This window comes from Haliotis asinina, unplaced genomic scaffold (genome assembly GCF_037392515.1).
Source record: "Haliotis asinina isolate JCU_RB_2024 unplaced genomic scaffold, JCU_Hal_asi_v2 scaffold_20, whole genome shotgun sequence".
NCBI classification, from domain to species: Eukaryota; Metazoa; Mollusca; class Gastropoda; order Lepetellida; family Haliotidae; genus Haliotis; species Haliotis asinina.
In genome coordinates, this window is record NW_027133892.1 from 263,527 (window position 1) to 288,882 (window position 25,356).

The 25,356-nt window shown below is 42.9% G+C and overlaps 1 protein-coding gene across 2 annotated transcripts; it reads left to right on the plus strand.

Moving 5' to 3' along the window:
• The first annotated feature begins 79 nt into the window (after positions 1-79).
• Positions 80-24,626, plus strand: LOC137269951 (transmembrane channel-like protein 3). Of its 2 annotated transcripts, XM_067803786.1 has the most exons (20): positions 93-187; positions 2,315-2,452; positions 3,376-3,484; positions 4,288-4,419; positions 5,035-5,104; positions 5,326-5,389; positions 5,620-5,726; positions 6,916-6,963; positions 7,646-7,779; positions 8,575-8,722; positions 10,698-10,756; positions 11,411-11,561; positions 12,596-12,705; positions 13,295-13,397; positions 13,964-14,113; positions 15,937-16,205; positions 17,124-17,279; positions 21,278-21,356; positions 22,443-22,494; positions 24,008-24,626. In XM_067803786.1, the coding sequence occupies exons 2-20, from the start codon at positions 2,347-2,349 to the stop codon at positions 24,073-24,075; spliced, it is 2,115 nt and encodes a 704-aa protein (XP_067659887.1). In that variant the 5' UTR covers positions 93-187; positions 2,315-2,346; the 3' UTR covers positions 24,076-24,626. The 2 variants fall into 2 exon arrangements, with proteins under 2 accessions (XP_067659888.1, XP_067659887.1); XM_067803787.1 differs by lacking the exon at positions 6,916-6,963 and having other exon boundaries at positions 80-187.
• Positions 24,627-25,356: the final 730 nt, after the last annotated feature.

Genomic DNA, 25,356 nt, shown 5'->3' on the forward strand with positions numbered 1-25,356 from the left:
ATGTGCCCGAGCGGTATAAAGAGAGTTGATGTAATGTTGAAGTGATACTGTCAGCACAATGTCATATCAGTATCTATCTGATAACAAGCTGTATCACATGACGCTGATGGCGTTTACTCCCGAGGTGAAATGACAACACAAAATGGAAATCTAAAGGTGATCCTGTGTTGTTCTGACTGAAATATAGGTAAGTACTATTTTGATTGTTTGACTGGAGTTATCAGGCGGGTGTTCTTGCCCATTGTCTTTGAGTAGTCGCGATTACTGTACGTTTGTGATAAGCACCAAGACGGTGATACTGGTCCCGTTTAAGGACTGTCCATTATGTTGTCTAAGCTAACATCGATTTGTTCTTTTTTTTTCGAAACAAGTAATCCGATTGTGTTGATAAAAACATTGTCATTTTATGTTATGATGAAACTGACACACTGAGACTTGGCTGTGTGGATTTCTAGTGTAATGTCCTTTACAAACAGTACTGTCACTTGACAGATGACAAATCGACTATCATCCTAGTCACGCGAGTCCATGCACTGACGACCGAGTTGCGTCCCTTGCTTTTGTCACGATACGATGATCGTATGGTTGAAATGCAAATTTATTCTTGGAAGGCTGATTTTATAACTTTAGGGCTACTTGGCCAATACGAGGCCTGTATACGTCCAACACATTGATTTGATTTATTATAAATCGTATATTATTAAATCGCCAAAAGGAATCGTGTGAATTTATTTCAACATTAATCTAATTAGTTAGAGTAATTGATTTAATCTTGTCACCGTGTCGAGTTGCTGCGTCCCTTGCTTTCGTCAGGATTCGGTGAGCATGGTTCCAAACTGACTATGTTATGAAGATTTTGGCCATCACCGTCAAATGAGGTGACGTGAAACAACGTTGATGAGGGAGCTGTGGATGTTTATCCAGCACCACACTAAGCATGGACATGCAGTAGGGGCACCTGCAGGGTTGTGCCCCTTTGGCACCACAGAAACAAGTGATCCTGGGTTTGAATCCCCGAATCCACGTCATAGACCTGCATGCTCTCTGGCTTTCCGTCCACAAGGGTGGCAGAGGGGTAGCACAATGGTTAAAGTGTTTGCTCATCAAACTGAGGACACGTTCGATTCCCTTTGAGGGCACAATGTGTGAAGCCCATTTCTGGCGTCTCCGGTTGTGATATTGCTGGAATGTTGCTGAAAGCGGCTTAAAACCATACTCACTCCACCAACCACTTACTCACAAATTAAGCTTATACGCACTGACACAACAGAAACACTGCTCAAAACCGCGTTAAACCTAACTCACTCACATGCCCTGATTTACTCTTGTTTACTCATAGTAAGACAGTCACACTTATTTCGCTAACAGGCCGAAAGAAGTCTTCACCCAAAACCAGGAGCACAAGCTCTTGAATAGACGCATCGCAGTTTGCAAACACACCGTTGAGTAAACATTGTTCAGTGTGTCACCCTTTTGTTTGCTTTCATCACACCCATAATGAAGTAAGTCGAGTCTGTTGGAGTTGATTCCTCTTGATGGGGATGACATTAAAGCTATGTTTAACCCAACCCTTACACAATAACAGGGGAAATGAGGATATCCTGGACTAGTGATAAGGTGCACCTGCCTACAGGTAACGAGGATGCTTTAGATGGCGAGACCAATCCTCTCTGACGTGTTCAAAAACGTACCGATTAAATCCAATGTAACTCGCAAAGGATTACGCATAACATATAGATTCAGTGGAACGCAAATCATAATCAAAACATCATACCAACTCGGTGAGGTTTTTGCCATGTTTTGTCCTAATGATAAAAAAGTTGTTGAACAAACTATCATTAGAATATTTGCACAGTTCACTGTTTATTACGAGGGAGGAGTGCAGAGAAAGGCACAGTCAGGTGTTCGAGAAGCACGGGCACAAGTGCCGAGAAAGTTATTCATTAACCTCTGCTGTGCTGTCCCCACGCTTTCTCGCACACCTGGCTGTCACTTTCTCTGCACTCCTCCCTCGTAACCAATAGTGAACTGTGTCAATATTTTAATGATAGTTTGTTAAACAACTGCTTCATTTTAAGGAAAGATATTCTGCAAAAACGTCACAGAGTTGGTATTATGTACGCCTACACCCGTACAGTGTTTATACGTGTTTACGCAGTGTACATCAGATTGCATAGTAACTGCTTGTGCTTTGCAGCCGGGCTTTCAGTGTCGTAGTTAAACAAGTACCTGCAGCCGGAAAATAACATATCTCGAGCTTAAAACTTGGTTTCGGCGCCTGGGTTATGCACAGTAATATATGTTTTATTTGTAGTCGGCACCAATCAGCTGAAGCAGGCAACCACAATGGAGATGAGAGTAGAGACGCAGCCTCTGACTCGCTCCCCAACCAGCGTCAGTGTCTACAACAGTGTCAGCAACACCGCCTTCAGCGACAACATCACCCGGGAAGGTATCCCAACACCCGTTCTTTGCTGTTGGACTCACTGTTTTGATGAATTATACTCTATCTACCGAGGGACACCTCTTTCTGATAAATAACTGAATGACACTCTTTTTGATAAATGATACATAATCTTGTTGCCGGAACACCTTTTGATAAATGACAAATGAACACTCTGTTTGACAAATCATACACTATATGATGAACGGAACTCTTTTTTTTATATGACTAAATGACCTCATTTTGATCGATAGTTCATCAAAGATGAACGGCACATTTTTTATATATGACTGAATGGTACAGAGACTGTTTTTTGAGATATAGTGTAACCCTCAAACATCTCTAATACACCAGGCAACACTCAAACACTGGGGAGATGTCGTGTTACCCTCAAACATCTCCAATACATTAGGCACCAGTCAAACATTGGGGATATATGATTTGACCCTCAAACATCTCTAATACACCAGGCAACACTCAAACACTGGGGAGATGTCGTGTTACCCTCAAACATCTCCAATACATTAGGCACCAGTCACACATTGGGGATATATGATGTGACCCTCAAACACCAGGCGCCATTCAAACACCTTCGCCCTGCAAATACAGTATCTCGTAATATCACTAAACTACGCCCCCATATTGAAAGCTCTAAATCCTACAGGAAACAAAGAATAAGGGTCTAGCGAGACATCATGTGCCCCTTGGAGTGCTCTTTCATCTCACTGAAATGAGATGGACTTTCTGTGCCCACCGGGACGAGGGGTAGTCCACTGGTTAAAGCGTTCGTTCGTCTTGCCGAAGACCCGGGTTCGATTCCCCACACGTACACAATGTGTGAAGCCCATTTATGTTGCCTCGCGACTTAATGTTGCGGGAATATTGCTAAAAGCGGCGCAAAACCATACTCACTCATTCACTTTGAGTTCCAGATGACCCCCAGGTCAGCTACCAACCCTCCCCTGAGCCCCGACACCGACAGGAACGCAAGACCTTGGATGAGGTCATTTACCGCATTCGCTATTCCCACGAAAAACAAAGGTAGATCTTTTCTCTCAGCTGCCTGAATGTTAAGTAACTTTATACCTTCTGAGCTTCCTTAAACTTTTTCGAGTTCTTCGCTGAAACTAAATCCAGCTAAAACCTCGAGCGAATGAGCCGACAAGAGCCACCTTTGTGTGAAACACAAAAATCTGGATTACAACTGGTCCTCAGCAACCCATGCTTGTCTGAAAGTGCGAATAACGGGATCGGGTGGTCAGACGCGCTGACTTGGTTAACACATGTCTTCATATCTCAAGTGCATTTGGGAACCGATGACATGTGTCAACCAAGTCAGCGAGCCTGACCATCCGTTAGTTGCCTCTTACGACAAGCATGGTCGCCTTTTATGTCAAGCATGGGTTGCTGAAGGTCTATTCTACCCCGGACCTTCACGGCTGTGTACTTGAGGACGACGTGGGAGACAGAAGTTCCTAGCTGTACAGCTGATGTATTTTGAGTGCATCTGGTAATAAACAAAAACAGTTCCAGCCTATTTCTGTAAACCAGTGAAAATGGTCGATAAACACTTACGGGACAATCCAGTGACATTCTTCACAATGTAAAGACCTAGCTGTCAATCAGAGGTGAAGGTTACGTCTCTTACTTGTGCCAGGATCCTCTGACAGTCGTTTCAAATCAACAATTCGTCCCATTCATGATCCTTGAATTGTAGCAATATGTCCATGGTCGTGCATGGGCTTTTCTCCCGCATCACCAGATGAGATAACCTACTGCATAAAGCAACATAAACTCACTCACTCACTCACTCACTCACTCACTCACTCACTCACTGATGGCAGCTTCGACTGGTCGAACGACATCGAGGCGGTGAATTCAGGGGAGATGGATGCAAGGGGATCGGTACATCAGGACTTCCTCAACAAGCTGCGAGAACAGCCCCTCCATATTCAGCAGAAACTAAGGCTATCCAGGTATTAACACACGTCTCCACAACAGATGCTTTCTACTTGTTGGGAAAAGCCTTCAAATGGTAATCTTGGGCGGTCTGGTAGCCTGGTGGTTAAATCGTTGGCTTGTCACGGCAAGAGCCGGGTTTGAATCCCCAAATGAATACAATGTATGAAGTCTATTTCTGGTGTCCCCCGTCGTGATATTGCTGGAATATTGCTCAAAAGGGCGAAAGTCCACACTCACTCAGCTGGAAAACCACAGACAGGCAAGTACCCTTCTTCAGTGAACCAAGTTCTGTGTATAGTCAACTTCTTTATTGCAGTGACGTCACTTCATCACTTGCTTGATAACGGTGTTAGTACCTATATCAAAACGTTGCACCCATTGCAAAAAAGAAGTTGACTACCCATAGACCTTGGTTTTCCTTCACCTATACAACTTCTAAAATGCTTTTCAAAGAGGAACTTTTTTCAGTGTACCACATACAGGCAGTTGTCTTAAGTTCTGTTGGAAACCAAACATAGTCAAGTACTTTCCGCCACAGAACCACCATGCAGAGATTTCAACAAGAATATACAATTAAACCCTGACAGTGAAAAAAAAAATGATAACATTTTTTCTGTCCCCAACTACAGATATCTCAGAGACAATCTTGATGCAGATTCCATGTACACAAGCTTTAAAAGCCGATCAAAGAAATCACGGGTAAGAATACAAATAACTTAATAACAAGTTTTAGAGACATAAAGTGATTGATAATCAGTGATGACGTCACTGTTCTCTGTAAGGACAAACATGCCCCCTTCCACCGGCATTATCTGCAACTTATATGATGTTTTATGACGCACCTGTTTGTGGAAACCACGAGATAATTCGGTCCTGTAGATGTTGCGACATTGAAATGTATCTTCATTCATGTGTTTTAGGTTGCAAGGATCTACGGGGACTTTGGAATCGGATTTTGGAGAAAGAACATAACTAAAATTTCTGGTAGGTAGAACAGATCCTGACATACATGACATACATTCAAAAGATAAAGCATGTGTTTTATGCGCATGTACCAGGGACTGGCGAAGATTCTGATCTCCAACTAATTGTCGTAAGAGTCATACAGTAAATGTAGTTTTACGCCGCACTCGGCAATATTTCAGTTATATTCGCTTTTATGTTATGATATCTGTTTCCAAAACTAATTCATGAAATGTTTGCTCCCCTCGCAGCCTACCACGGCAGCAACGTCGCCTCCTACTTTCTCTTCCTGAGGTTCCTCACCTACCTCAACATAATCATTGCCCTGCTTCTTCTCGCTTTCATCAGTATGCCACAGGTAGGAAAATTCTCTTTCAGTTTCAACGGGTTAGGCAAATGCTGTCATCATGGTACCACAGGTACAAACAGGCAGACCCTACCTCAGTATGCCATATGTAGGCTTGCACGTCAGTATTCAGGTAGAAACACATTTTCGTCAGTCTACAGCTGTAAGGTCCATGCCTTCATTAATATACCAAACCAGACACTAGGACTGTAATGATGGATTGTTAGTGTTGAGTCTCCGATAGCAATTAATTGATGCTAGAAATGAAAAACCATGGATGCACTGATAGTATGTGTGACTATCGATAGTTTAGTAACTGACTTCCGTTGACAAATATTTGTGTTGTACTTTTACTTTCTTATTGCTCACCCCTGGAAGATACTGCAGTGTAATATTTTTACGGCAATATTAGTTTAGTGTAATATTTTTACGGCAATATTACACTAGATGTATGACGTCATAAGGGTTCAGAGTTATGACGTCACAATGCTAATGTCGCTATCGCAGTAGTACTGGGCCTTGTTTGACTCGAGGAAAAGAGGGAGTCTTCACACTGTAGCCTCAGTTTCTGTCAGTTTGTGTTGGATGTAATAAACACAATAGTAACCTCGCTTCTGCGAAATACCATCCTCGCTTTCGCTCGTTTGATACCAAATCATTCACTCGTTTAATAAATATGGTATAACACGGAAGGTCGTTTGTTTGAGTGCAGGTGCAGACTTGAAGCTTCATTGAGTTTACGTTTTATCTGCTTAGGTGACGTTTCTGTCAGGTATTAAAAGAGACTGAAACTACTTCAACTAGTTTTTATTTCAAATAAACTGTACTTTCATTTGGAAAGACTTCAAGTGAGACAATTCAAGGAGTAAAAACTACCACTATCGCAGTAGCATGCTGTAATAGATTATCGCCATAGCTGTTATCCCCTCAATAGTCACCCCTTCTAGATACCTGTTAGGTAAACACTATCACTAATCACCAGTGTACCAGAGGTAGGTAATGAGTATGCCACAGGTAGATTACGTTTTCGCAAGTCTTCTGAACGAACATAGAAAGGTCAGTATAAAAATCACAGAATATACAATTCAATCTTTACAAGTTACCTCAGATCTGTGCAATATAGATCACCATTATTCTGGAATATTTCCCAGGTAGCGATGCCGTCCGTATTTTAGATTTCTACCATCCACGTCTGTTTCAGATTCTGTCAGGGGATGCAACTATCCCAGGCGACGTGGTGGGATATTTTGTACGTATATCATACATAGTTGATAAATGCATAGTTTATTGCGTGAAGATCCTGGGTAGAATTGGTCTTTAGCAACCCATACTTGTCGTAAAAGGCGGGATCAGGTGATCAGGCTCGCTGACTTCGTCGATACGTCATCGTGACATAATTGCGCATGATGTTGGTCACTCGATTGCTCACCCAGGCTCAGTTATTTACATAATATTTGAATATCGTTGAGATATTACTGAGTGCAACAAACAACAAGCAAAACAAATCATTCCTGTGTGCCAGATCGCCGGATGATCAGGGCCGGTTGCACAAACCTATCTTAAGCCTATGTTAAATCTTTGGATGTGTGATCAGCTATGCGTCAAGGTGGCATAGCGGAACAGAGCCCTGGTATTGTTCAGATACCACTGACAATAACATAGTAATTTGTTGTGGCACAGTGCGCGCTCACCTTTTAAACAACACAGTTGCAACTTTTGTTTTGTTGCATAGAGAAACGTTTCGGTGTATGTTCTTACACTACGATGAAGCTAAAAGCAATGACGAGTAAATAGTACTTCATTGCCGGCAAACCATCGTCTAGAATGCCGATAATGTTTAAGGCTCGGAGGCTATGTATTCACGTAGGATAGAGACTGTGTGTCGTGAGAAAACAACTGTATGACGTTTTGAATGTCGCGTGTTTTGACAGGGTGAACTTTCCACAAGCGTGATGTTCTACGGGGCGTACAGCAACACAACATGGGGGTACTATGAACGACCAATGGCGTACTTCCTCACCTGGGGTTCGGTCAACCTGCTGTCTTTTATTGTCATAATTCTCAGGTAAAACTACTTTGTTCATGTTGTCAAGGTGATAGAAATGCGGTTGTTAAATTGCGTGTTTGTTTAAAATGAAACAGGTTTTGGTTGAGTCGTACAAATTTTAACCTATAATTCCTGTCAGCCCATGGTTTAACTTAAAACATTTTAAGAGCACTTTTACACCACAGGAATATTGTCTTACTGGATTGTGGTTCTGGAAAGAGTTTGGGGGATTTGGTTACGAAACCAGCTGTTAAAAAAGTGCATATCCAGTAGACAGCCATTGAAGGACCAAGCAGAACCTAGCCATTCTCTGTTTGAATAGCGCAACACCAATGCCAGGAAAAGTACATCTTTGTGTACCTTGTCTTTTACCCCAACAAAATCTGTTTCCATAAATCGAGATCTTCTCTGGGCTCTACATATTATGTTTTGCCAAAGTGTTAAACGTTTGCGGTGTGCATCTCTATGGGCCATCCAGTTGACAGCGGACATGTGCCGAAGCGGTGTAGGTTCGGTTACTCGGTTAGAACTGGTCTACCGGGATCGGGTGTTTAGGCTCGCTGCCGTGGTTGACCCATCATCGTAATCCTATTGTGTAGGTCCTGCTCTTGATCACTGGATTGTCTGGTCCAGACTCGATTAAGTATTGGCCGCCGCCATATAATTCGAAAACTGCTGAGTGCGGAGTGAAGCAACAGGCAAACAAATGTTGACACACCTCACTCATGCTTTAGATAGTCTGAACGCATAGTTCTGACTTCCTGATGCTGTTGTATTGAGTTATTTTATGGTAAGACAAGGTTCCATCTCCAGCATGCTGTTTCGGTTCCGGAGAACCAAACACAGCAGCTCTGACGAGGAGATGACGTACACCTGGCGTCTCTTTACGTCATGGGACTACGCCGTGTATGAGAAGCAGGGAGCCAGTGACCGGAAGGAAGCCATTAAAACGGAAATGCTGGTAAGGGGAAGTAACTCTAAACGAGTGCCAAAAGGACTCGCTGAACACAGGAGAATGCTATTTCTATTATGTTGTATGAATTGCGTGGATTGAGTGATCATTAACTGTATGCTTCTTTGTGTTATGTACATATTGACATTGAAAAATGTCACACCTCATATTTTCGTATCTTCACAAAGTCAAGAAAGCATTAGACATTTAACCGTCACATGTGTCAATACGTCAGACAGGCATAGTTTTTCCTGTGTGATTGAATTTTGATTGAGGTGACCAAGCAAATTTTCTTGATGCAAGAAAGAGCACATGATCCCTTCAAATCCCAATTAAAACTGCGGCCAGTGAGTGAGTGAGTTAAGATTTTAAGTTACATCGTCAACATTTCAGCCATCGTGAGTAACTCAAGATATAGATTTGTAATAATTAAAGGTAGATTCGCCGCCAGGCTTACTTTTGCTTTTGCGCATAGAAAACACAAAGGACGGTCAGAGAAAAGAATAGCAGAATCTTCACTCCTTCATAGCGGTTTAAGCGCTTGAAATTGATACGAGGCACATAAAGTAAATGTGCATACAAAAAATGAAAATCTAAATTAATCAAACCTGTGTAGACACATAAGGATTTAAACTCAGAGGCTACTGACATGTAATCAACATGCAACATGCATGCACGTGCCGTGTTCCGTGACGTCAGTGGTTTCGTCCTTGAGAGGTGGAATACGTTGCTGCACGTGCATTCCACGAAAGAGATACAGAGCAAATGAATGCCACATAATACTGTCACTTTAGAATGTTCAATTTCCGCCCTTTGCGATCGTTCAAAATATTAAACGGCTACTGAAACGCAAAGCATGCCAAGGCTAGCGTCTGCACACCGTCAAGAAGCCATTGGGATGGTCCATGGGAGAATGTCTCAACGACAAGTGGTTGCACATTTCCTCTGCCACCGGAACACCATTTCTGCTTTGGTGAGACGCTACCAGAACACAAAAGACGTCGTCCATCGGCAACGTTCTGGACGTCCACGTGCAACGATGCCAAGACAGGACAGATGGATAAGGGTGACCCACCTTCCCCACAGGCTTCAGACTTCGCCGAATTCACCCCCAACACAGTTCGACAACGTATACGTCATCACGGGATCAGACCAGGACGTCCCGCCATACGACCTACGTCAACAACGGCATCGACAAGCTCGCCGAATGTGGTACTGAAATCATGTCCACAGACCCTGGTTTTGGTGTAGAAATGTTGTTTTTACAGATGAGTCCAGGTATAACATTTCCCATTAACGCGTGGGAGAACAGGCCTGTGTCTTGGAGAGGAATGGATGTGGTTCCGTGATGGTCTGGGGTGGGATAACAGCACGCCCTTTGGTAATTGTTCAGGGCAACCTTACTGGTGTGGGCTACAGGGATAAGATTCGTCGACCTGTGGCAATTTCTTTTCTGCAAAGTCATAGCCCTGGGTCAACATTCCAACGGGACAGTGCCCGCCCTCTTGCAACACCACAACGTTGACTTAATGCCTTGGCCTGCAAATTCACCGGAACTCTCCCCGATAGAACATGTTTTGGACGAGATGGATCTTCATCATCCGCCAGATAACGTCCTTGACCTTGCAACAGAACTTCAGAGGATCTGTCGTGACATGTTTGATAGGTTCTATGCGTCGTCGATGCACTGCTGTTCTTAATGCCGATGGTGGACATACCCGTTACTGAGCTTTTGACATGATCGTTTGACCCGTGCCCCGCTTGTGGACTAGTGACGTCATTGTGCTTGACTTTTCAATTGAAATGCTCCCGGATTGTTATGCTCTCATGATCCTTTCATTAAAGTTTATATGTACCTTTGACATTGTTATCGTACTTATCAACTGGGATAATATTTTGACAGTGCACAGTTTTTTTATGTGACAAGTATATTTCCTTGCACTCGTAGTAAGCGTATTATATCAACATAATCAACTGATTTTAGGAACTTGTGCGGGAAGACAGAGGGAAGAACAAAAGAAAACAGCGTGGGCTGTGCTCAAGGTAATGATGACTGTGATATCTGATGCTGCTTGGTAGTGTTGATGATGTTGCTGGTCATGCTGCCGTTGATGAGTGATGTTCTGTTGATGATGCTGATAAACACATGTCCTGTAGGGCATTTGTGCATTTTCCACAGACTGTACTGAAATACCGTCAACAACTGTGGTACCCTAAGTGAATTTGCAAATGCAGTCTCTGTACATTCGGTATGCCCCCGTGAACATTCGTGACCGACTCGTGTTATTCCGGGACAAACCGAATAGCGAGACGGTCCTTCTCGGAGGTTACGGAAAGAGGCGAGTGGAGAGGAATGCCCCCTTGAAGCGGCTGGAATAGGTCATGAGGAAACCATGTTTGATGCAAGTGAGTGAGTTAGGTTTGGTTGTTGGGTGTTAGTTGATTTTTACGCCGCGTTTTGCATTATTTCTGCAATATCACAGTGGCTTACAGCTGAAATGGGCTCCACACATTATACCAATGTGGAAAATCAAACCCGAGTCTTCAGTGTGACGAACGACCGCTCTACCTACTAGGCTACCTCTTGGCCCTAACTGATGAAAGGCGACTAACAAAAGAAACATGTCAGTGCTTGTTAATATTAATGTAGAGAATGAAAACACATTATGTACAACATTTTCGTCCCCGCTGGCGAAGGTGTATGTTGGTGATACTGAGGGTGGTGGTGAATCTGTTGGTGATGGCGGTGTTGGGAGGCAGTGGCTACCTCATCTTCCTTGTGGCCAACATCAAAGAGACGCCGATACCCTTACCAGATTTCTTCAGCGATTTCCTGGATAGATACGAGGTAAGTGGGATCGGTGGCCACTCAAGAGAACACTTCTTGGTCACGGAACCACAGGCTGATAGAGTGAGCATGGACCTCATGCTGACATTGTACGCCACATGCTTGTTTCCTAAAGGGTTATCCAGCGACTTACATCCTCCGAAGCCAGGGGTATATTTCAAGAACATGTAATCAGAGTTTGTCCGTTGGTTTGTTGTTTAACGCCGCACTGTGTAGATCGATGATCATGATGTTTATCACCGGATAGTCCAGTGCACACTCTAGTATTCACAGTCCACCGCCATATAGCTGAGATATTCCTGAGTCCGGTGTGGAATAACAAACAAACAGAACGATTAAGATGATCTTAAAACTGAATTCAGATATTATGCATTAATATACCACCCCCAAAAAAGAAACGCAGAGGCGATTTGTACTTTTCAAAATCTACTAATTACCTATTGTGATGAAACAATCGTGCTAATCTGTAACAAACGCGTTGATAACATGATTTTACACAATTGCACATGTAAAAATCTATGTTACCTGAAAATGTTGATTTTGATGAGATTTTTTTCAAAGACTGGAAAGGCATCGCCACAACGCAACTGAAATCCGGCACCTTCCAGTTGAAACTGTGCACCAAAGAGCAGTCACTGTTTGGCAATAAAACTCCAGATTACTTTCAGAAAATAGCATTCGGTTTGAAGGAGTTTCAAGGTGAAATCAATACGTCACGCCTTGACTCTGCGACTCGCAACATCGCGATTGAAAGAATGCATGCTGGAGATTACCAATCTTCTGTGCGAGGAGTTTCAATGTTAGTCTGAGCAAGATATCATGACTTGCAGCTCGCTGCAACCAACAAATGACCGCCCCTGTAGTGGCAGACCTCGAGTTGCCCAAGATCGGTATATCCGGGTACTACAATTGCGTGACAATTTGTGGACGAATTATACATGTTTGAAAATACAACATATTCGTAACAAATGTCTCGTCTATGCGTTTCTTTTTCCGGATAGTATATTTCTTATGATTGCACTTGTGTATTGCAGCTGCCCCTAGTGGTTGCAGGTCTGAAGTTGATTGTTCCTCTTGTGTTCAGCCAGTTGATCAGGTTGGAACAGTGGCACCCAAGAACGGAGTTGAAACTGACCCTGGGCAGGTAAAAGGGCATATCCAACATTAAGATTGATGATTTGATGATGGTTAGAATGGGTCTTCTGCAACCAGTGCTTGTTGTCTGTGAAAACCCGTCTGGGAATCTGTCTTCAGTATCCATGATCTTAGTTAGATCGGATCGGATGATTTAGGCTTGTTGAGCGAGATATTCTCTGGGATTGACCAAAGTGTACATTACGTCGGTTTTCGACCCATACTCTTGGCATTTCGTGACAAAGCTGAAACAGGTGAAAAAGCGGTGAAGATCCGGGTTAGAATTGATCTTCATTAACCTATGTTTGTCGTAAGAGGTGACTAACGGGATCGAGTTATCAGGCTCGCTGACTTGGTTCAGACATGTCAGAGTATCCCAGTTGCGTAGATCGATGCTCATGCATTTGACCGCTGGTTTTTCTGGATTATTTACAAACCGCCGCCATAAAGCTGGAACATGTGCTGAGTGTTGCGTAAAACAACAGTCAATGATTGTCCAAAGCGACTGAGGAGCCAAACTTGGGAACTTGACTGAATTAGGAAAAATTGTGGATGCCCGTACCGTACTCCGTCACTTCATAATCTTTTATCGTCAACAGGACGACGTTGTTCTACATCGCCAGCCTCATCGTCTTTGTCGTGTCACTGTATGACGTCACAACCGAATGTATTGCCGACACTGCAAACTCCACCATAGAGCAGGTAATCTGTATGTCATGCTAAGAGTCTGTATGTCATGCTAAGAGTCTGTATGTCATGCTGAGGCACCGGTAGTCCTAAATGCATGAAATAGACAGCCCTCCCGAAACTCTTCAAGGTATCCCAGCAGGTTCCTCCAACGGGTCATCTGGTGACGCTGACTAATTTAGCGAGGTACTAGTGCCGCCTTAAGATGCTGTAGGGGCTTGTGGTTGCTTGCTCGTCACGCAGAAGACCCGCGTTCGATTCCCCTCATGGCCACAATGTGCAAAGCCTATTTCTAGTGTACCCACTATGATATTGCTGGAATATTGCTGAAAGCGGCTCCCTCACCGTTGATCCATCCAGGGTATAGTGGATATTTATCAGAACGCATACCCTGGAGATATCGAGGATGTCATGTACCTAAATAACGATAAAACAGATTTAGTCAGCTTTACATCTCGAAGGTTAATGTGGCACATCACAAGAAGTCCTGAAAGTTTCGATTTGAATGTAACTTTAGAGGCTAAGTGTTCATGGCAAACATTGATCACTGTTTTCATGTGTTACTGTGTTTGTTTCCAAAGAGAAACGCCTCGGAGTTCTGTTGCTGGGAAAACGAGGTTGGAGAGCAAGTGTTTAAAGTGCTTATCCTCGATCTGGGCTTCGTCCTCGTTGTGGGACTCATATTTGACGTTCTTCGAGCTGTTATTGTGAAGTCTTGTGGCCGCTTAAAGGTATTTTCAATTTCATATGTACTATGCATCATCTCACCAACATCGTCTCACCCAAATATGTGTACCGTGCCAGGACATCGTCTCACCCATAGATATCTACTGTGCCAGAACATCGTCTCACCCATAGATATCTACTGTGCCAGAACATCGTCTCACCCATAGATATCTACTGTGCCAGAACATCGTCTCACCCATAGATATCTACTGTGCCAGAACAGCGTCTCACTCACATATGTGTACTATGCCAGGACATCGTCTCACCCACATATGTGTACTATAGTAGGACATCGTCTCACCCACATTGGTGTACTATGCCAGGACATCGTCTCACTCACATATGTGTACTATGCCAGGACATCGTCTCACTCACATATGTGTACTATGGTAGGACATCGTCTCACCCACATTGGTGTACTATGCCAGGACATCGTCTCACCCACAAATGTGTACTGTGCTAGGACATCGTCTCACTCACAGATGTGTACTATGGTAGGACATCGTCTCACCCACATATGTGTACTATGCCAGGACATCGTCTCACCCACATATGTGTACTATGCTAGGACATCGTCTCACCCACATTGGTGTACTATGCCAGGACATCGTCTCACCCACATATGTGTACTGTGCTAGGACATCGTCTCACTCACAGATGTGTACTATGCTAGGACATCGTCTCACTCACATATGTGTACTATGGTAGGACATCGTCTCACCCACATATGTGTACTATGCCAGGACATCGTCTCACCCACATATGTGTACTATGCTAGGACATCGTCTCACCCACATTGGTGTACTATGCCAGGACATCGTCTCACTCACAGATGTGTACTATGCTAGGACATCGTCTCACTCACATATGTGTACTATGCTAGGACATCGTCTCACCCACATATGTGTACTATGCCAGGGCATCGTCTCACCCACATTGGTGTACTGTGCTAGGACATCGTCCCACATATGTGTACTATGCCAGGGCATCGTCTCACCCACATTGGTGTACTATGCTAGGACATCGTCCCACATATGTGTACTATGCCAGGACATCGTCCCACATATGTGTACTATGCTAGGACATCGTCACACTCACATATGTGTACTATGCCAGGACATCGTCTCACCCACATTGGTGTACTATGCCAGGACATCCTCTCACCCACATTGGTGTACTGTGCTATGACATCGTCGCACTCACATATGTGTACTATGCTAGGACATCGTCTCACTCACATATGTGTACTATGCTAGGACATCGTCTCACCCACATATGTGTACTATGCCGGGACATCGTCTCACCCACATATGTGTACTATGCCAGGACATCGTCTCACCCACATTGGTGCACTGTGGTAGGACATCGTCTCACCCACATATGTGTACTATGCCAGGACATCGTCTCACCCACATTGGTGTACTGTGCTAGGACATCGTCGCACTCACATATGTGTATTATGCCAGGACATCGTCTCAACCTCATGTCTACACAGCACGAAGACACCTTTCAACCCCATGTCTACACAGCACGAAGACACCTTTCAACCCATGTCTGCTTTACACAAGGACACCCGTTAAAACACATGCCTGCACCGCATGAGGACACCCTTTTCAACCCCGTTTCTGCACATCACGAAGACACCCTTTCAACCACACGTCTGCAGACCATGCAGACACCCTTTCAACCACATGTGTGTAGAGCACGAATAACACCATTTCAATCTATATCTGCACAGAACGAAGACACCCTTTCAATCTATGCCTGCACAGCGCGAGGACATCCTTTAACCACTTAATAGTAATTGTGTTTTCTCTGTGTTGTACAGTATCGCGAGATGGACGTAGCTTCTGGGGTGTTAGATCTCACCTATGGTCAAGCACTGGTCTGGCTCGGTCTCTACTTCTGTCCATTCCTGGCACTGGCGGGCGTTGTCAAACTTGTCATCCTCTTTTACTTCCAATATGTCATTGCCCGCACGTGCTACGTGGCGCCAAGAAAGGTGTTCCGAGCCTCGAGATCCGGGAACTTCTACATGTTCATTCTACTTCTCAACCTCTTCTTCGCTCTCTTTCCCCTGGGATACGCCGTCATAGAGTGAGTCCAGAAAAATATTACCCATGGTTACATTTGCGTAGATTGATGTTCATGCTGTTGGTCACTGGATTGTCTGGACCAGAGCTGATTAATTACAAACCGCCGTCACATAGCTTGAACATTACTTTAGTGCAGCTTTAAACAACAAACCAAAGAACATCTGTGGACCTACCATTTCTGGATTGGAGTGTCCTTAGATGTATACTGCCATTGGGTACTTTTAGGGACCATGTAATAATGTTGAAGGACGTTGAATTACACACATGCAAGCACAGCTTTTCAGATTAATTTGAAATACATACGATTATGCATAATTTGAATAATTTCAAACATGACTTACATAATATTTACGTCAAAATCTGAAACCACTGCTAGGTTGAAATGAGTGAGTGAGTTCAGTTTTACTCCGCACTCATAAATTTTACAGCTTTATTGTAAATAATCAAGTCTAGACCAAACAATCCAGTGATCAACATCATGAGCTTCGAGCTGCGCAGTTTCGAACTGATGACATATGTTAACCATGCCAGCGACTCCGATAAAAAAACAACAAAAGCAACTCCCCAAAGCAATTTGCGTTCTCCGTCTACCTTTACATGTATATCAAAATTGGCAGCAAAACTGCCCTACACATCGGATCCTCAGGCCTGAAGGGGTGCGGCATCCGACATTCATCGGATCCCACTTGATCCGGATGTCAAAGTGTTCTAACTTCGGATCCGAGTTTATCCATTTATGAAAGCGATGCTCAATGTTTCGTAAATTCGGATACCACGGAAATCCGAAATTAACGCCTCTTCTTTTCCTCAAAGTGGTCTCAGACCTTCCAAACTTCGGGCATTCCGCTCACACAAAGCACACACGCCATGATAATATTAGCGGCGTTAAACCCAACTAACTCACTCACATATTTTTCAGACTTCAGCCATCCGATGACTGCGGTCCGTTTCAGCTGGAGCGACATGTTTATGACGTCATCGCCTCACGCGTGGGAAACCTCCCTGATTGGCTGCACGACGCTCTGGATTACATTGCAACACCCTCTGTCATTATCGCCGTCATAATACTCCTGCTGTGAGTTACACTCATAATATTGGTTACGATAGCAACCAACCGTAAAGATTCGGATTATAACGGGTCTTCAGAGACCAATGCTTAACTTCAGCGGTGATCGGTGATATGGTCCACAGACATGGTTGATCCATGTAATAATTGCATTCCGTTTGCGAGGACGGTGGGGTAGCCTAGTGGTTAAAGAGTTCACTCGCCACGCTGAAGACCCTGGTTCGATTCCCACATGGTTAAAATGTGTAAAGCCCATAGATGATGTCCCCGGCTGGGATATTGTGGAAATCTTGCTGAAGTCGGCGTAAAATTAAATTCACTCCATTTGCAAGATCGATCCTGATGATGTCAATCATTGTATTGCCCGACACAGACTTCACTCACAGCCCGCCCTTAATGCTGGAATAATGTCGAGTGTGTCGCTAACCAACAAAAAACACCATAAAACAGGCAATAAACGTTACGGAAATTTTTACGAATGTACGATTTGAAATTTATCGCTTCCTGCACCAAACGAACGACACGCTTGTAGCTTCACATCTAGAATTGTTTTTATCATCAATAGAAGTCTGGGTATACAACTGATTCTATAAGTCTATGGCGACGTGTTTTTATCATCAATAGAAGTTTGGGTATACAACTGGTTCTATAAGTCTATGGTGACGTGTGGTAGCCAAGGGGTTAAGGCGTTCGCTCGTCATTCCAAAGACACGGGTTAGATTTCCCAGATGGGTACAATCACCCATTTGTGTTGCAAAATAGTGCATTAAAGTTGCGCAAAGAAGCAGTCTGTCGTATATTTGATCAAATGGTAGAAAGCTCGCTAACCGTGTTGCTGGTATAAAAGATCAAATTTCGCCAGGGATTCCTTTAGTGACCTCAGTTGAAGCTATTGAACACAACGAAACAAAACTTTAGTGACATGTTTTCGATGTTCATGATGTCAGTCTCTCGACTGTCTGCTCTGATTCACGTCACAGACGTCGGTTGCCTCCATGCAGCACGTGGTCCTTGTCTCACCCCGTCATCGATTTTGTATCACCGGAAGGTGTCCCGATGTAGTCTTTTGTTCACTCTCGTATATCTTGCAAGTGGATGGCTCATGAATTACAGGACAACCAGATCTTGTGATAAACAAAGACAACATCGACATCTCTGTTCCCGACCGTTTAAAATTCGAAATGTAAACATCACTCGTTTATTGCTCATTTTCAAAAAATAATCCACCGTCGGTGGTACATGAGTATAACAAAGAAGTACATACAAAATGTACAAGATGACTAAATGATACGTCAATAAAAGTGTTTACAAACAATCTTAATGAATTTCGATACATTTTTAAGCTTAGATATTTGACATGGAACAACTTGACGGAATTTTGACGAATTTGGCCAGGAACAATATGGTTCTTTAATCTATGATTTATTTTTGTCTGCAAAATAACTACATTTAAATAAATAGTTAAATTCATATCCAATCAAATGTGTATCACATAAGTTACAAAATCTTTTTTCTTTTGGGTTTTTTGCCATATCCTGTGGGAAACTTATGCTCGCATGTCCTAAATTAATATCTGGGAAAAGTAGATGTTGTTCGAATTTTGAGAGCGCTTCAGAACCCTCTTTAGAGGAATCATATCGCTCGTCCATGTTTGTAAAAAATTGTCTTTTAAGACTGATTCAACACTGGAAATGATTCACGTTGTCACAAGCATCAGGCAATCCACACTTACCGAGAATATGTTTGAGACATGGATATTTGATGTTTTGTTTTGCTTAGTAACATATTAAAGAATAAAAGCTGCTATTTTGTTTTTTAGATGTGAGAATGTCAATTTACACAAATACGAAATTAGTCGTTTCGAAATTTGGAGCTCAATAGGTTGTCTACCAAGTTTCCTGTACATCATGAAATGAGGTGTGTTATACTTTAAACCTGTCGCTAATTTTAGACATTTTCGATATACTCTATCATGTCAGTCTTTCATGTCCCCATATTTCACATCCATACATCAATATTGGTTCTACTAATCTATCAAATGCAGAAAGGAGCAGGTTTAGTGAGAATTTACCGCGCTTCAATAGTGCTACCTTGGTATGTAGGTCAGCGTATTCACGTGGTACATTGGTAGTTCCTCGGTGAATATACGTCCATATGAACTGGTATTAACCTCCGGAAAATCTTTAATTGCATGCAAGCGTCATATACATTACGGTAATACCGTTATACAACGTTCATTGGACTAGTTTATTGCATCGAGAACATTGACCCTGTTGCGCCAACAACTTACTTTGACCGAGGCTGTCTGTACTGTTTATACTGACTAAGAGCCGACCAGTACTTGTACACATTAATACCAAGGGCCAGACAGGGACCAACAAGTACTATATTTCAACTTAGGGCGGATACTTGAACCGCAACACCTCAGAGGCGGCTTCACCAAGAAAGAAAGCGGGCGGGAAAAATTGGCGATAAAGATTTTATTCACTGACTGAAATGTTAATAATAAGATCACTTGGCGAGTCTCAAAAATATGAAGATCGAATGGTTTTCATTCGGAATTAAAGAAAATGCATGTAAAGAAAGATCAAACTGGTCATGAGTTCAAAGGTAAAACAAAATATGTTTTTTTTATCAAACCAGGGCATATATTTCCACACTGAGAGAAGAAAACGTTGTGTTTGTTACCGTTGGAATGAACATTGAGACAGCGATGGATATGAGAAACACAGAAGAAAATTACTGACAGTCTCATAAGTGACACCGAAATGAACTCATCAACAACCTAATTTGCACCTGGTTGCGTCTTAAATGGCGTCATGCCTTGAATGACTCAAATGAAATACTGTTCATTGCGCAAAACCATCTTCTCTCACTCAATGCCAGGCTGAAACTTATCTTTCAAAATACATATTTACCACAAAAAATAAAAACGCCCCTTTCTGCCGATCCCCATAAAATAGAGCCTAGATAATCTTTGGTTTCCCAAAACCTGATGCTATCAGGACTTGCGTTGAATTAAACGTTTCTAAACATCTTATACCTGGATGACAGACTTAATCAGTGTAAGACTGAAATGGAAAAGAAACGTCGCCGGAGACTGTGTAGACGTCCAATATCTTGTCGTTGATTTAGCTCTCGTTGCTGTGTTCAGAAAACAAGTGAACCATTGCCATTCAAGCCGGAATGCATGCATGATGCATGATGCAGGTGCATCTCGATTTCAGTGTACGAACTCTTCCCTTTCCATTAACAAAAACATTTCTCACCTCAATCTCAAGTGATATTGAACTGGGCAAAACAGACTATACGACCACGATTCATGACTTTCTCAAATTCGACTTCCAGTCTATATTTAAAAAATAGGATAAAATACTCCACTGATGCTCCAATATTACGTTTCTTTTGTCCTTCAGTATATATCGGTTCTCTAATGTGAGGTAGGTTATCCGTCAAATGCCGTTACTGACACTAATACTTACTTACCTAGTTAGGCCCGATACCCCTCGTGGGACACAGGCCGTATTCTCCAGATCTCCCAGTGGGCTTTCCACTCCGGCTGGTGTCAGATGAATCCTGTTTTATTTTTATCACCATCGAGGTCGCGTCGTAGGTATTTTTCGGCCTGCTCCCTCTTTTTCCCCCTGAGTATACCATGTTAGTGTTAATACTGTTAACTCATGATGTAATACCACCTGTCCCCAGTGAAACCTGGTTTATCCAAATTCTGTCAACCCGGACTCTTGCTTCTGACGCTTGTATACTCAACATAAAAAGTTCAGGACTTTAATATTGAATTTGAGAGTTTGATTTTACGCTGCTTTTGGTAATATGCCGGTAAAACATGACAGGGGACACCAGAAATGGGCTCATCTACCGTTCACAAACCAAATGGGTTTGCTCACTGCCGTGCACCGCCTACTTCTCGTAAACGTGTTCTCTGCGCCGGTCCCACTTATTCTTGTTTGCAGTAATATAAGACATTTATACACGCACTTTTCCTTCAGACTCCTTCTCTTCTACTACATGGCGCGGTCCTCGTCTTATAAAGAGGTTGGCAAGCAGCTCAGGAAACAGCTGACTATGGTAAGTACATGCCACTTCAGGATTATGTCGTCATCCACCCTTCGTGTTATAGCGAGAGGTCTGGGTCACAATTGTTTTCCATTGTTGACTGTGATGATAGCAGTAAAATTATAATTGCAAATAAAGTATCTGTGTAGGGTGACACTAGAAATTCTTGAATGATAAGTCTTGGACTTAAGGGGTGAATCTCCCAACAATATTCAGTTCCAGCATCCGCATGCTTCGTCGAGTCTTCTAAAGAGCTATGTTTCTCTTCAAATTCAAAAGAAATGTATCATAACATCCAGTCTAAGTAAACTGTGTCTAGTTTTATTCGTTACACACCACCACTGAGTCCAACAAACCCGACTAGAAGGTCGTGTCAGGTAACCTTTGAGCGACCTATGACCGTCCAATCAAACGCGAGACGGTTAATTAGATTTAACCAATCAGATAACATCTACTATTTAGGGATCGGAGGGGCTTTCAAAATATTCAGGTCACTGACACAGATCTCTCCACAAACAAAAATCTGCATATAACCGTTATTTGACCTGCAGTATATACGCTTTGGGGTTTCTGTTGACATGGTTACCATTAGCTAATATTTCCGAAAGCTAAACACTATTTTCAGCGACTGTTTACTCACCGTTGTCATCGTTGTACGTACGCCGTGTAAATCACCCGGAATCCAGCGTATGCTAATTAGCATTCGGAATCGTTTGGGTGCGAACCTTTTCGAGATTAAAGTTCAAAAGGTATGTGCGAATGTCCACTTTCGCGATTTGGTAAGCTGCGTTCTTATAGGTCAATCTCAAGGGTTACCTGACGCGACCTCCCGTAAGGTTTTGTTGGACTCAGTGGTGGAGTGTAACGAAACGTTCAGATTTTAAGCAGACCACATCTTTGTATATTATCACACTAGATCCTAAAGAATGGAATTTCTTGTGACATAATTTTGACACCTTCGGATAATGAACTGTCTAGATTAATATGTGCACAGTTCAGTTCAGATGAAGTCCTGTTGTAGAAAATGGCGTCGACGCACTCACTTTGTCGGGTGTGACTCTAAACCATTGTGTTTCATGAGAAACATCTGGGTTGCAGGAAAGAACGGTGGAGAAAAAGAGGATCTTTCTAAAAGCAAGGGCTCTTCAAGGTAAATGGTAAACAAGAATTGTGCATCATGGTAAACTGTCAATGGTGCAGGGTTATGTAGTCCCACGTAACTTCCGTACTTCCATACTTAAGAAAAAAAACAAAAAACAAAAAACAGCGGTCGTTTTCGCAGGGGCAGGTGGCCTAATATTACTTCAGTATTGCAAGTTTTTCAGGGACCGGAACCCTACTAATTTGCCAGTATTGCAAGTATTTCAGGGACCGGAACCCTACTAATTTGCCAGTATTGCAACTTTTCAGGGACCGGAACCCTACCAATGTGCCAGTATTGCAAGTTTTTCAGGGACCGGAACCCTACCAATGTGCCAGTATTGCAAGTTTTTCAGGGACCGGAACCCTACCAATGTGCCAGTATTGCAAGTTTTTTTATCAACTGAATGTTGCTAAACGCCGCAACCCGCAATAGTATTCCCCACAACATTCCCATGGCACGTGACAATACAGACCATATCAAACACCCGTAAAGATCCTCATTAGAATTGGTCTTCGCGATTAACGCGACTGTGATGAGAGGCGACTGACACAAAAGGATGCTGAGGACGTAATCTACCCCGGATCTTCATGGGTCCATCTAACAAAGAACACTTGCTGACCTTGTTCACACACGTCATCGAAACTCAATGATCGATGCTCATGCTGTTAATCACCGGATTGTCTTATGCTTCCTTATTTACTAACCAACGTCTTGCATGTCGATCAAACCTCTTGCCTGTCACATAAAACTTGCAACTTTTATAAAACTGCAGTCTGCAGATGCACGAACGATAAATGCGCACACTTCTGACAAACATGATACGATAAATAACCAATGTACAAGACCCGTACATACTGATGTATGGTATTGCATGACGCTCACTCAAGCATACAACTATCCATCTGGACAACTTCAAGCGGTGCCTTTAAAAACCTTTTGAAGGTTTCAAGTAAATCTAACACATTTTATGACTCCCAAATATAACATGTTTCATTTGACCATTTTCTAAGAGACATTGTGCATTCATAGCTTTCTGCCTTTGGAACCGTGCCAATTTACGCTTATCATGGGGGTACACAAACTCCGCAGTTGTCCGACTTCCGATTTACGTGAGGCTGGAACATAGCAAAACCAATTTACTTGGGCAGGGTCGTAGTTTGATTTTTCTTGATGGGCGGTGGACACTTCCTACCTTAAAAGAGCGTTATGTCAATACTTTGAAGCAGAAAAAGTAATCTGTAAGAAAATGCTAGGGAAGCAGTTGCCCTGCTGCCCCCTGGTCTACCTGCCCTGTTGATGTTGACAGATAATTTGCATAATAATAAAACATAAAAACAGCTGCATTTGTATCATTTTCTGGCTGAGGCCGACTACCTTTTGGGTCGACCCTCGCATGATGTTTATAATTACGTAAGTGCATATAACATATCACCTACTGACAGTTAAGCCTGATATATGTCTCTTAATCTAATGATACACATTGTGCTGTTGCATTTAATACCGTCTATTTTCTTCACAGGCCGTTCCCTATCAAGACCGTCAGATGCTGCAAGCGTTACGAGCGTGTTTACTGACACAACCCCATAATTCACCTGTGAGTGAACTTAAATTAATGCCCAGTAGACGTGTCTGCATCGTCTGGTCGGAAAGTGAGTTGGGTATTTGAAAATCATGGCGAATCAGGTCACAGGATTGTTGCACGACTAAGGGAGGTAACTCGTCTGTGTGATAATGATAAAACAGAAGACAACAAAGGAAAGCCAAAGTGAACTACGATGAGTGAGTGAGTGAGTTTTTCGCTTTCAGCAATATTCCAGCAATGTCACGGCGGGGGACACCAGGATCGGACTTCACACATTGTGCCCATGTGGGAATCGAACGTCTTCGGCGTCACGATGGAAATGATGTGAAATTTCTTCTATATGATCCAGGACAGTGACCACGTGATTACTTCAGAATAAACCAAGGTTTGTCTTTAATGCGATCAGAATTGAAATTACATTCTAACCCGGAACTTCACGGGTCAAGCGATGGTGTAAATTATGATAACTGAACGACACAAGTAAATGAATACATATGCTGATGTATGACATTTCACGTTCAGAATAAACAGGGCTTATTATGTGATTCAGAATAAACGGGGCTTACGAAGTGATTTTGAAACAAACAAGGAGTACTAAGTGATTCAGAATGACCAGAGCGTACTAAGTGACGGAAGGTGATTACCCACATGACGTCAAACGATGATAGAGAGGTGAGTGTGGTTAGGTTTACGCCGCAATCAGCAATGTTCCAGCTATATGGCGACGGCCTTTAAATAATCGAGTCTGCACCAGACAATCTAGTGATCAACAGCATGAGCATCGACCTAAGCAATTGGGAGACTATGTCAGCAAGGTCAGCAGGCCTGACCACTCGATCCCGTTAGTCGCCTGTTACGACAAGCATTGGTTAGGGAAGATCATGTCTAGCCCTCATCTTCACGGGTGTGATAGGAATGGGGTAGTTCTAAGTTACCCATTAATGAAACAAATGCAAAATCACCATTACGATATCGGACATTCAAACCAGCTGTATAAACACAAAATAGGCCTAAAACGACAAGCCTACACTAGCTAAATGTTAAAACAATTACTATTTTAAAACGAATGGGAATTTGTTTCTGCACACCAAATACCAATTTTACCTCCAAGCTTGTCCCTCAGAGCTAGTATCATTTTAAGACAGTGTTAAGCTTTTCACCGCTGGTGTCAGATACCATCAAAAACACGAGATTTGTGAAAAATACGTGCACGCCGGAAAACGACAGGCGTATTTATTCGAGTTGACCCAATGCGAACCATGGACAACTGTTTCATCCTGGTCAGG

Bases quoted from the DNA above. Each gene is read 5' to 3' on its own strand.
- LOC137269951 (XM_067803786.1), top strand. From the start codon at position 2,347: ATGGAGATGAGAGTAGAGACGCAGCCTCTGACTCGCTCCCCAACCAGC. The intron at 7,780-8,574 runs GTAAAACTACTT...TTCCATCTCCAG, and splicing joins TTTATTGTCATAATTCTCAG to CATGCTGTTTCGGTTCCGGA. The intron at 12,706-13,294 runs GTAAAAGGGCAT...TATCGTCAACAG, and splicing joins TTGAAACTGACCCTGGGCAG to GACGACGTTGTTCTACATCG.